General features: G+C 49.6%; 1 protein-coding gene across 1 annotated transcript in view; it reads right to left on the bottom strand.

The window, feature by feature from the left end:
- Nucleotides 1-649: 649 nt before the first annotated feature.
- UBXN11 (UBX domain protein 11) overlaps nt 650-12,264 on the bottom strand; it is a 12,397-nt gene continuing 782 nt past the window's right edge. Inside the window, exons 2-12 of the mRNA XM_009648552.2 lie at nt 10,376-10,476; nt 9,564-9,618; nt 8,436-8,512; nt 7,816-7,930; nt 6,021-6,238; nt 5,622-5,699; nt 4,086-4,206; nt 2,936-3,039; nt 2,627-2,694; nt 1,714-1,860; nt 650-868 (exon numbers count right to left, since the gene is read on the bottom strand). Of these exons, the coding sequence (XP_009646847.1) occupies nt 703-868; nt 1,714-1,860; nt 2,627-2,694; nt 2,936-3,039; nt 4,086-4,206; nt 5,622-5,699; nt 6,021-6,238; nt 7,816-7,930; nt 8,436-8,512; nt 9,564-9,618; nt 10,376-10,476 (1,250 nt within the window). The 3' untranslated portion in view covers nt 650-702. The remainder of the gene's footprint in view (nt 869-1,713; nt 1,861-2,626; nt 2,695-2,935; nt 3,040-4,085; nt 4,207-5,621; nt 5,700-6,020; nt 6,239-7,815; nt 7,931-8,435; nt 8,513-9,563; nt 9,619-10,375; nt 10,477-12,264) is intronic.

Genomic DNA, 12,264 nt, shown 5'->3' with positions numbered 1-12,264 from the left:
GGAGGCAGCTCGGAGCTGCTGCAGGTGGGCTCGGCGTGGCTGCGAGCCTGGGCCCCGCTGGAGCTGGGGGCTGTCCAAGGGAAGGAGTTGTTCACATACAGGAAACCCAGCCGCAGGATCTCCTGGCTGAGACAAGTCTGGCTCAGTCCCAGCATTACAATGGCTCAAGGCTTTTTGGTTTAGCTTCACCGGGGACCACATATCTGAGCCTGTTTCTCTTGTGTAAGTGCAGTTGAAATCTCTGGGGAGCTGTTCTGTGTTGAAAGTAAATTGACCCTGGCTGTTTGTCCTGCTGCTACAGAGAATCCCTGAGCCCAGTTAAGCAGCTGCCCGATACCAGTGTAAAGCTGGTGGCCTTCCCTGGGTGGGGATCAGCCTGCGTAACCTTCAGCAGAGGTGAGAAACCAGGCCTCTGGTTTGAGCTGACAGAAATGCCCCTGTGTTAAGAGCCCATGTGTCTTGGGGAAAAGCATCCTCATGCAAGGCAGCAGGACTGGGCCTGGAACCCTCCACCGAAGGGAGAGGCCAAACTGCTGCCTCTGAGCTCTTTGCTCCATCTCAGGTAACAGTGCAATGAAACTAAGTCTGGAAAGACGCCCCTCTCCTTTCTTCCCAGCCAGGGGAGGTTATAACACAGCTAACGGTGCAAGGCAGCTCCTTCCTCTTGCAGAGCTTGGGGCGAGCAGCTCTTGCTAGGAGCTGTTAAGTTGTTTGCAGCCCTGTCCCCTCTTTTTGGGAGGGGTTTCTTCTCCGCAGCAGCAAGGAGGCATTGGGGATCAGGCCACATTCCTGCAGGCTCCTGGAGTTGTCCGTGTATACCCTCTGGGGAAAGGTGCTGATGATCTCATACGAGCCGGAGTCTCCACCCCTAGGAAAGAACAGCACAATCTTTCCTACACAGAGGATCCCCCAAGGTTTTGCTGAGATGCTCGGGCTGTTCCAGCTGTGGTTATGTAAGGGCAGAGGGAGAGACTGTTGCACAAGCACAGGCTGAGCAGAAAAAAGGGCTTCCCGCCCAAACTGCAAACAGCCAGGCACAGAGCAGCCATTCCAGGCTGCACAGCTGCAGCAGGGAAGGAGGCTCTTGCATCCCAGCAGCACTGAGCTCATCGTGGGCTCAGACCAAAGCCACAGCTACGTCCTGCAACAGGAGTGGGAAGAGGGGAGAGCAAAGGGGTCCCCTCAGCCATTGGGTGCTGTCCCCGAAGGGATGTGGGAGCCCTTGGGCAGCATTAAACACGTTGGGATTAAACGTGGTGTTTTTCCAGCAGCAGACCCATCAGTCAAGCTGAAGGCTCAGCTTCCAGGCTGCACCAGCACCTTGGGAACGGCAGCAATTGTCAGGCGAGTGCTGCTGAGCAGCTGGAAGGAGGTAAAGGCAGCCATGGACCTGGGTCAGATGGCAATTCTGAGAGGACCAAAGAGGCTTATCGCTGCTGCTGTGTCAGCTTTTTGGCAAAGGTGGGTATTAAATGCTCTGAGCTAAGTGTGACCCTGGCAGTGCTGCCCAGAGAGCATCTTGGATGGTGGAGCCAAAGCATCAGAGAGTGCCTAGCCGCTCCTGGGGCTGGGACTGTAGCCCTCAGCCCTGCTCAGCTCAGGCTGATCTGTTTGAAGCACAGCTCCAGGGCCTTGAGCAGCAGCTGAGAAACCTTCCCTAGGGTTTGACGGAGTTGGGTGGGGAGCGAGGAGGGGAAGAAGTCCTAGGCCTACCTGGCGTGAGCAAGGTGTTGGCGCAGGTCCCCTATGGTCTCCGTGAACAGCATCTTTACAACATACGTCTGCTCCCCACTCTCTGATTTGATGCGGAGAGTACAGACATCAGGGGCAGAAGCATCAGCCTCTTCAGCCGTCTTCACCCTGGAGGTTTAGGAAACCTCTTCAGCTGAGGAGTGAGGGCTCTGCCGGCAGCAGAGACTGTGTTCTACTCAACAGGCAGAGCCTCTGGGCTTCCGGGGTGATCCGAACAGGGGAGAGGTGTTTCACGTTTGGGAAAGTCCTGGAGATGAACTCTGACTGTGGGGTGAGCAGACCGACCCACGGACCAAACAACTGCTTTGCTTTCCCTGCTTAAAGGTGCCTTGGAAAGAGGGCTGCTGACCTTTTTTAGCTCTTTCATTTTAGATCAGGGCTGTCTGGTAAGTACTTTGCCCTACTTCTTTGATTAAAAATAATCTACTTGGGGGTTTTTTTTCATTAGTTATTTGGGTCTTGTCTTGCCAGAAGACTATGAGCAGAAAAGTGCTGTTAGTGTGACCTCCCACTTGGGCATCGGTTTCCTGGAGGGATTCTCCCATTTAACATGACCGTAAACAGCTTCTTAGATGGTTTCAAGCTCTTAGGCCTTGGCTTGCTGTCGGGAAAAATATTTCACAGCAGTAAGTGAGTAATGCTTTGAACAACAGAAGTTTTTGTTAGAGATGTAAAAGATAGCAGGTTTACCACAAACACTTCAGTGGTCTCCCCAAAAGGCCAACCTTGGCCTTTTTTCCTAATTATTTCTAAGGTAGAAGAGGAGCAAGTTAATTTACTTCCTCAGCTGAAACCCCTGAAATAAACCCGCAGTGATGAAATAGGAAGAAGATGAGAGCCTGACAGGGCAGGGGTTGGGGGGCCGTGCCTGTACCTCTCCAGGGCAGACAGCCTGGGTGTCTCCACCAGGATCCCTTTGCTGCTCCGCACCCCACCAGAGCCCTGAAACCAAACCGGGTGAGCGTCACCACTGCCTGCTCTGCACAGAGAGCAACCCGTGCCAGGAAAGCCCAGGAGCGGGTGCCAAAGCGCCACGTGTGCTCTGGTGGAGCCTCTCTGGGAGGAGGAGGCTATGCAGAGCTGAGAGAGGCCTGAGGAGGGGGTGCCAGTGCTGTGCAGGGCGCTGAGCCCAGGGAATTGCTGCTGGCCTCATCCTGTGGGTGCCTGGGGGGTCTGCTCATACCTGCTGTGCTGCTCTGGCTGAGTCTCGGACACCAATTGCTTCTCCTCTGTGTTTCAAGGGCTTGGAAAGCTTGTTGAGGAACTGCTCCAAGGAGGCTTTGGGACCTGCCCGAGCAGAGGGGAGATGTCTCCATGTCTGACCTTTTTGACAAACGATTTTCCCCCAGAATAGGCTGATTCGGTGAAATGAGTGCGCACAACAGCCAACAGGGAGAGCTCTAACTTCCCAGAGCTAGGCTGAGACTGGCTCTCGGTCTCCTCCGTTGAAGCTTGTCCCACTTTCTGGCCCACTAAATGTTTGATTGTCAACATCAACCATGAGCAGCTGTGCAGCCTGTTCAGCGCACAGCTGGGATGCACAACAGGTAGAAACCTGGTTAGCTCTGCTGTGCACAGGAAAAGCTGAAACTATGACAAATTCTACAGACTTAGAAAATTTTTCATCTTGTGAGGGCGTATTTCTAGGTGACCGTTCCTTTTGCTGTGGTGTCACTGGGCAATTATTTTTTTTTTTACTACTGGGGTAAAGGAAACATTTAGCACAGCTTCTGTTTGTGAGTGGCCTTGAGATGAACGAGCACGTAGTACAGTTTTTATATAAAATAGGAAGATGTTGCTGATGGGCAATGCACGTGTTCGGGTTATTTAGTTATGCATGCACAAACCCACTGTTTTCTGTCTACATGACTGGCTGCGTTCACCTTTCCACCCCTGACACAGAATGCTAGAATCTAGAAGCAAAATGAGGAATCCGTGGACTGATCATATGTCCTCATATTCTCTTAATGAAAGTCTGAAGAGGAATTGGCCTGTATTTGGCACCATTAGATAGGTCTGGCTTGAAGGTGTCCACATTTACGGAATGAACTTGTAGGAGAACCGAAGGTTGTTTGCAAGCTACTCCCCCGTTACAGCTTCTCGTTTCTCATTCTTGAGGAGGATTTAATGATGAGAGGACACCATGTATGCTGCCTGGCTCCAAGCTCCTGAAACAACACTGGGGCTATAAGCATAGGGCTTTGACCCAGCAGTGTTGCTTTCTTCTCTGAAACCCTACACATTCACCTCCTGCTAGCTGGACTTCCCCAGTAAGGTTTTGATTCTCCTCTTTGGGAGTTAGCTGCATTTTTAAGGCAGGTTTAAGAATTTACCTGGGATCTTGGTGGTTTCCTGCACCTCACTTGATTTTGAATGGCCAACCACTTGGCCGTGGCCAGGAAAACTCCCTGGAAGGTCTCTCTCCTGAAATACCACGTCCCTTCTGTCAGTGACCTGTTGAATTAAAGCCAACTGCCATAAGCAAATCTGACTGGTGCACAAGCTTGTTCTCGCTGCATCAGAGCACAATAAACCACAGCAACAATAACCAAGAGTTGTAAACCCCAAATGAAACCAAGAGAGCTGCTTCCTTGGAAGCTGTTCCAGCTGTCCAAGCTCAATGAAATGCATTTTCAGCTCCTATAGGCTCTCTAAGAAAGCAAATCCTGGCAGATCCTCAAGTCCCCAGGACTCCATCTCAAAAGGCACTGGGCAGCTGCTGCTTTCCACAAGTTGTAAGAAATATGCTTGGACCTGACCTTTCCTCTGCGTCTGCTTCCACACTTGAAAACACTCTCCGGGTGGTAAGTGATGTGAAAGGAACAGGCTGGGGGTGGAAAGGTATTTGGCAGGGAGAAGGTGCAGTGGGGACTGTCAGATGGCTCTAGCAAACCAAGGAAGGCAGCGTGCTACCCTGAGGCCCCCAGCACTGGGGAAGCTGTATAAACAGGGTCAGTCTTTCTGTCTGGGTTCCACTTGTGTTCCTCTTACGCTGGCTGTCTGTCTCACGGCTCTGTGTCCATATCTACCCCAGATTACTGTACTGTCCTGTGGCTTCCAGACACGGCCAGCTATGCATGGTTTATAGGCAACCACAGCCCTAAGAGCCTTGCACAACCCTTCTTCTTCCATCCGGCTTTCTAACTACCACGCCTCCCAGCTCACTCTGGCTGGCCTGACCTCATACTTGCCCGTGCAGTTGTGCCCTGCTTTCTTCGTGGCAGTAGGCAGGTGCACCCCTCTGGTTGTGCCTGCTTACGTTTTGGATGCACTTGAAGACCTAGATTAGAGTCCTCTGAGCCTCTCTCCCTGCTTTCTGCCTGAAAATGTGGCCTTGGCTTTTTGCCATTTCTGAGAAATCAAGAAGTGAGGCCCAAAAGAACCTCAGATGGCCAAATCCATTTAAATTGTGGCAAAATAAACTCTCCCACATCCTCCTTGAGAGATACTGGTTCAATCTGTTTTTAAAAGCTTTTCCAGGGGAACTAATTGAAAACTTTTTTTCTCCTTTTTGTTACACAGCTCTTCAGATGCTGCACATGCTACTTCTCTTCTACAAAGCCTGCTATGCTCTTAGAAGTCTTGAAGAAGACAAGGTTCACTGAGGCAGAGAAACCATTTAGTCCTAATGCTAAAATGCTCGCTTACTTCCTCTAACGGCCCTAGCAGGTGTGCTCCCAGCCACCCTTTCCCCGAGATACACATGCACAGAATTAAGCTGCATGTGTACTTGTGTTCAGAAACCTCAAACTTGATTTGCTGTGGGCAGCATCCAGCAGATCGGTGAAAGAAACCTGAACAATTTTCTTGGGAAGCAATAGAGCAATTTCTTTTCCAAAAGGTGATGAATAGGGGTTTGTGGTGCTTACCTGCAAAGGGATGCCGTCGGGATAGCTCTTCTGCAACTCTGAAGGGAAATAGCCATCCATAATGTCCTGCAGGCATTGCTGAAACAAAATGAGAGCTCGTGGTCATACCTCAGACTTTATCTGATGACTGGGCTGCTCCTATTTGCATTGATATTGCCGTGCAGAAAAGGCTGCATCAAAGACCCCGAATCTCCATCTCTAAAAATTACTAGGCAAAGACATGCTAGTCTTTAAAGGCAATGTGGGAACGCTGGTGAGAAGCTGGAGGTCTCAGTATCTGCTCCTTTTCAGGACTGCGATGAGCTCACAAGCCCTATTCCTACACATGCCCCTTCCTGAGCCTTAGTGAAAGACAGCAAGATGGCTCCGAGTCTAATTCCCCTACGGACCTTTCCATACCTGTGTCGATGGGTCCTCGTAGGGCCGAAAGGGTCCGTTGGACATGACAATCCCGTTTTGATACAGCGTAAGAGGGAGGGGTTCTGGCAGTCTCAGCCGAGCCCCCCCTGGTGTGTGCTCGATTTGAGAAATGCCTTCTCCAGCCAGAACATTCAAATCCTTCACGTTTTCCAAGATTAAATCAAAATCAATCTGGTGTTTGGAAACAACCGCTTCACCTGTAGCAGAGGGATCAGAGTTACAGGGGGAAGGGGATGCCAGCTAAGCAGCTTTCACCTCTGTGTGAATTTGAGGTGCATTTGAGTCCTAGTATTTCTGGGCTGTCTGTGCTGCCTCTCCAGGCTTTGCCTTTTGCACTTTTGCGAAGTATGGTGCAATGCTGCTGCTGTGGTACGGCGCTGCCAGGTTTGCATGGGTGTGTGTAAAACCACAAGGGCAGGGCAGCAGGGAAACAGCCCTCTTTCTACAAGCTAATATAACTCTAGAGCCAGCTACGGATGCAGCCAGCTCTTTAGAAACCACACTCAGCTCCTTGTCTTTGGTCGTAATTTCAGAAATATTGTGTTGTCCCTTAATGTGGTGCTGCGAAGGGCACAGAGTGAGAAACTTAACTAGTTGGATTAACTAGATTGGATAAATGGATCAGGGCAGGCTCGCTGAAGAAATGCTGGTGTAAACACCGCCGACCACCTGCCACCAGCAGATTGCTCTCTCGATGGGACGCTGCTGAGGTGGTTTATCTGGGTGCTTGTGGAGGGTGGTAGGGCGAAGCAGTAAAAGAGTTGTGATGGGACAGACGAAATCAGAAGAGGAAATGAAAGATCTAGGCAGAGGTAAAGCCTTTGGTATTTTCTGTTCTGCTTTTTTACCACTTGGTAAAGGAGGGCGGAGGAAGTATCCCTTAAAAAGGGTAAGTGAGCTGAAAACAATCAAAATTATTTATCCTGCTTCCCCCATCTTCTCCCCTCCTGCACCTAAGGGAGGGAAGGATTGGTTAGCTAATGCAGCCCAAGTATTACTATTTTTTTTCTCTGTTACCACTTCCTAAGAAACCATTGCCAAATATGCTTGGACCCTGTACAGCACAATCAGGTCTCAATTAAACCACTCACGTGGTGGTTGGGAGGAAAGGCAAACAATGCTCTGGTGGAGCCAGCCAATGCGGGTGAGTTACTACAGCTACTATATACACAAAGCATCTGATTCCCTTTTCCACCTGTTTTACGTCAATGTTGTTAGAGCAATCAAGCTTCAAACATTTAGGGTATGTGAACTCTTCAGGAAGCAGCTGCTGTGAAGGTATCAAACCTTCCCTAAGCATAGAATCATAGAATGTTTAGGGTTGGAAGGGACCACTAGTGGTCATCTAGTCCAACCCCCCTGCAGGGACACCGCTAACTAGATCAGGTTGCTCAGAGCCCCATCCAACCTGGCCTTGAATGTTCCCAGGGATGGGGCCTCCACTACCTCTCTGGGCAACCTGTTCCAGTGTTTCACCACCCTCATTGTAAAAAATTTCTTCCTTACCTCTAGCCTGAACCTACCCTGTTCTAGTTTAAAACCATTTCCCCTTGTCCTAACACAGCTGGCCCTACTAAAAAGATTTTCCCCATCTTTCCTATAGGCCCCCTTTAGGTACTGGAAGGCCGCAATCAGGTCTCCCCGCAGCCTTCTTTTCTCCAGACTGAACAAGCCCAACTCTCTCAGCCTGTCCTCATAGGAGAGGTGCTCCAGCCCTCGGATCATGCGGCAGGAGCTAGGATAGCTGCTTCAGCAAAGTGTGCTGGTGCTTTACCTGGCTTCCAGAGGCTCCTTGCTGGCAGCTCTTCTTCATCCTTGAGCGATTCTAAATCTTCCAGCTGTTCATGTCTCTCTCCAACCCAAATCAGACCATAGTCATTTAGAAATCGCTGCAAGAGGAAAGTACAAGTCAGCATTGCAGATCAGAATTGCAGAAAACCAGAAATGGAAACCTGAGAATGGCTGGTTGTGACCGTGAGAAGCAGAAAGGGGAGGTGAAAGAGAAGGTTTGTTTCGGGGCTCTTTGGTCCTGGCAGACAGACAAACTCACTGGCAGGGTCGTAGTAGCAGCTCTATTAGTAGGAGGCAAAAGGGAGAAGGAAAATATTTGTAGTGACATAGTAATCTCCCTAGACTGTGGTAGCTGCAAAGAATATTTCTACAGTCCTAGAAATCAAAATGAAGGGTCCTTCAGGAGACACAAATGTTTGTGTATTAAAAAACCTCCTACTGCCCTGTAGGTCACATCCAAGCTTGTTCTTTCTTCTCAGAGGGGTGAGGTGAAGAACTGCGATGATCAAAGTGGCAGCTTGAAAAAGACCGAGCAGCCTGGGACTGCAACGATCTCAAACCAAAGGTGCAGATGGCTTAGGGCAAGTGAAGCAGGTGTCTCACCTCCATCTCCCAGACCTGGGTCTGCAGCTGAAAGCACTTAATTTCCAGTTCTTCTGCTGTGGATGACTCGGGACCATCTGAAAGGGAAGACTTGTTTTCTCTATGTACAGCCTTAAAGACGAGCTATAGATAACCCGTGTCACGCAGCACAGATGCCCCAGCAGTACCTCCCTGTTACCGTAAGCGTACTTGAGCCTGTATGACACAGGAGCTGGACATGAGCTCTGCATGCTGGTCTCTGGCAATTCAACCCATAGCAGTTTGATAAAGATGCTGATAGGCTAAAAGATAGTCATGAACAATACTAGAGAAGTTTTATGCTGCGGGAAGCTGATGCGAGTGGGTGCTGTTTGCAGTTATACGATGCAAATTGCTTGGCTTACTCAGTCTTTAAGGGACCTATTAAAAAAATGAGCAGGTATCCACTAAAGCTGGATCCAGAAACTTAGGCTGAATGGCTAGAACAGTGCATGATGAGGTACAAAACACATGCTTGTGGTTCAACAGGCATGTTCTTGTTCTCCGCTCAGGAAATGGGGAACTTGCCACAGCTTTGAGCTAACAAGGTAGTTCAGCCATTGTAGGAAACATGTCTGGGCTCCGCTGAAGAGCTGCTGGATTCCAAGGAACTGAATGGAGGGGAAGACCTTCAGCGACTCACTCAAAGCTGGGTTCAGTTTAGAGTTAGGCTGCCTTATGGGACAAGTCAGCCTGGACCTGTGATACTGTTTGAGACTCCCAGTCGATTTTCAGTTTCGCTTAGCTGTGTTTTCAGCCTGTTTGAACTCTGTAGTATTTACCATTCTTTTTTTCTGACCATCTTCAGGTATCTGTGTGGTTGGTCTATGCTCATGGAAACTTAGTAACCCATAGAAAATAGGTCAGGAAATCATGTTTTGCACTGCACCAGAAAAGCTGCGTAACAGATGCAAGCATAAAGTGCGGATCTGCTTTGGCAAACAGTACCACGTGTGCGTAACTGATCCCACTCACCAAAGAGGCTCTTGGGCTTTTAAGGCAAGGATGGCTCAGAGAGGAGGTCTCCAAGCCTGTTCTGTTGCTGTACCACAAGCTCTGTAACTCTCCCACAGGGTAAGAGTAAGGTGCCAAGGGTAGAATAATTTTTACCTTCTCCTTTCTGAAGAGTCTTCATCTTCTCTTCAAGCTCAGCAATCCTCCTATCCTTCAGGACCAGAAGAAATAACGACCTTGTTTAGTTCCTTGGCCTCCAGGACCTTGAGGCACAGTTTGTATAATTAGTCCTGACTGGGTGAGTCAGTGGTGCACGTACTCTCACTCCACTCAGAGACAAGCAAAATAAGGGTCAGAAAGGCAGTGTCACCTCACAAATACCTTAATTAGACTCAAATGAGGGGTGGGATACAAATACACTGCTCCAAGACTAGGTGAGGCACATGCTGACCTATCTCCCCCTCCTCCATCTGCACGGACTCGTGCCCCTGTGCTTTCCTGCTCAGGCACAGCTCATGCTCTGGCCTGCATTAAGTGGCTGATCTAGAAATGAAACCAGCATCTCTTCAGCCACCGCCTTAAAACCAAAAAAAGTAAGGGTATTTATTCTAAGCGGCAGTGATGCAAAACGGTCTGCTCCAGGATGATGCTGCTGTATAAGCAGCTGTTGTTTCAGAAAGCAAAAGGAAGACAAGGAAGTGTCTGAAGCCAAACAGCTGATGAAATCAGTGAAAGGGTGCTGAGAGTCTTTACTTTAAGAAGTCACAGCAGGGACTGTCCACTCTCCCGCCCCAAGGACTTGTACAATTGCACTGTTGCTTTGAAATGGCTCGTTTGTGTAATTAGTGGAGCAGGCTACAGATTAACTTGTTTTAGCCCAAACTAGGTCTGAGCAGATGTAATACTGCTGTGGCTCCAACCGTCAAAGCAGGGCACAGAACAGGTTCAGTAAGGGGCAGGATTTTTACCTTCACTTGGATTTCTTGTGCTTGTTTCTCTATTTTTTGTTCCAACAGAGTGATTTTTTGCATCAAGGAGGACATGAGGTCCTTGTCAGTGCAATCTGCGCCTGAAAGCACAAATAGGTGTTACCTCTCTAAAATGGCAAGCGGTATCAGAGGCTCATCTGCACCGTAGGAGACCCCACATAAGAATTCCTGTTCTGCCACAGGAGGTAGGACAAGGGTTCCTTTTGGGGGTACTGGGCAGAAATCCCTTGGCTCCTGACTGGTTGGGAGATGGCTGTGTCACCGACAGCATGCTGTGTATGCAAGGGGGGAGCACAGGAATTATCCCTGCCCTGGGGTATTGAGTCCACCAGCTTGTCACTGAGAAACTGTGATGGCCCAGAATCCCCTAATCATTGAGGGACTTTACCCTGCATATTCTTTTTCAGTGTTGTCCCCCTTGAGCAGGAGGGGAGACTGCCTTGCACTGGATTCTTTGTCCTAGGAGACAGGCTGTCATCTTCTGAGAAGAGGCACGAAGAGCATGAAAGAAAGAAAACAGGTCAGCATTTTGGATATGACTTCTCCAAAAGCAGGTAAAGAAATACTGGGGTTATGCTGAGGGAAAGATTTTAAGCAGGGTGGCCCAGACCACTCAATCCCATAATCACTCTCAGACTAATGAGTGTATGTGGGGGCTTGTTATGAGCCAGAACCCAAGGGAAGATACAATCTCAGCAGCTGGGAAGAGCAAACACAAAATGGGGCTTGCAGAAAGACACCATGACACTAGTGCAGAGCATCCCACACTGCACAGCGAGGCAGAAAGTGGCAATATTAAACTATTTTAACAAAAAGCACAACACTCTGGGATTAACAGAAGCAGCAAACTTCACTGGGAGTGGAAAGGGAGTTTTTGCTCTAAGATCTAGTAAGAAGGATGTGACCTAAAATGGAATTGTAAAAATAGATGAGGCTCTAATGTGCTCTAGGGCTTGCTGAGGATGTGGAAACCTTTTGTTACTTATCTGATTTTGGACACACGTAGGAGAGAAAGAGCTACAATCATTGCAAAACACGTAGGACGGTAAGAAAAGCTTTACCAGTGGGGGCAATGAACTTGGACAGCTCTGCCCTTTCAGTGAAAATAAGAGGGGATAATATGGAAAAATAAAGCATAGGTTCATTAACTTTAGATTTGCTGGATGGGCAAATTTTTTTTAATTGTAATTGAAAAGGCTGTCCAAAAAAGCCCAAATTGTACACTTTTCTCATCAGCTCATCTTCCCAGTCCACCCATCCTTGCTTTCTGGGCAGAGTGGGTGTTCATACACCCACAGCTTGTGGGTTAAAGCCCTTGAGCTGTGATCTGTGGGAGCTGCCTGAGAGCAGAGCGGGTGACACCTGGGTGAGGGAGGTGGAGCGGTGCCTGCCGTGTCAGGGCAGGGGCGGGTGAAAGAGCCGACAGTTGTGATGCCATTGCAGCAGCAGAAGGCAACTCTTCTCCGCTTGAAACTGAGGAAACGCAATCGCGATACGAACCTGTGCGAGACGTGACTGACCAATAGTCCTGGCAGCTGCTGGGGACCGATGCTGGCCAGGAGGCAGCAAATAAGAAATCCGGGCAGTTTTATTCAAGCTGGTGTTGTTTCTGGGCCTGTCGCCGTCAAGTGCAGCCCTGTGGGTCCCCAGAAGGCCGGTAGCGATCAGCTTTTTGAGGGATCGTTGGCAAAAAGAGGCTCAAAATAACGGGGGTGACTGGGTACCGCCCGGGGGTGCACGTGTGTGTGTGAGCCCTGGTGGGGCCCGACGTGGGTGGCAGCGCTGGGGGCACCCCGGCGTGTGCTGGGGGGGAGCACTGTGTGTTGGGGGGCCCTCACGGTGTGTGTGGGGGCTCCCAAAACGCGGGG

Source organism: Egretta garzetta, unplaced genomic scaffold (assembly GCF_000687185.1).
Source record: "Egretta garzetta isolate BGI_Z169 unplaced genomic scaffold, ASM68718v1 scaffold101, whole genome shotgun sequence".
NCBI lineage: Eukaryota > Metazoa > Chordata > Aves > Pelecaniformes > Ardeidae > Egretta > Egretta garzetta.
This window is presented reverse-complemented; position numbering and strand designations above follow the sequence as displayed.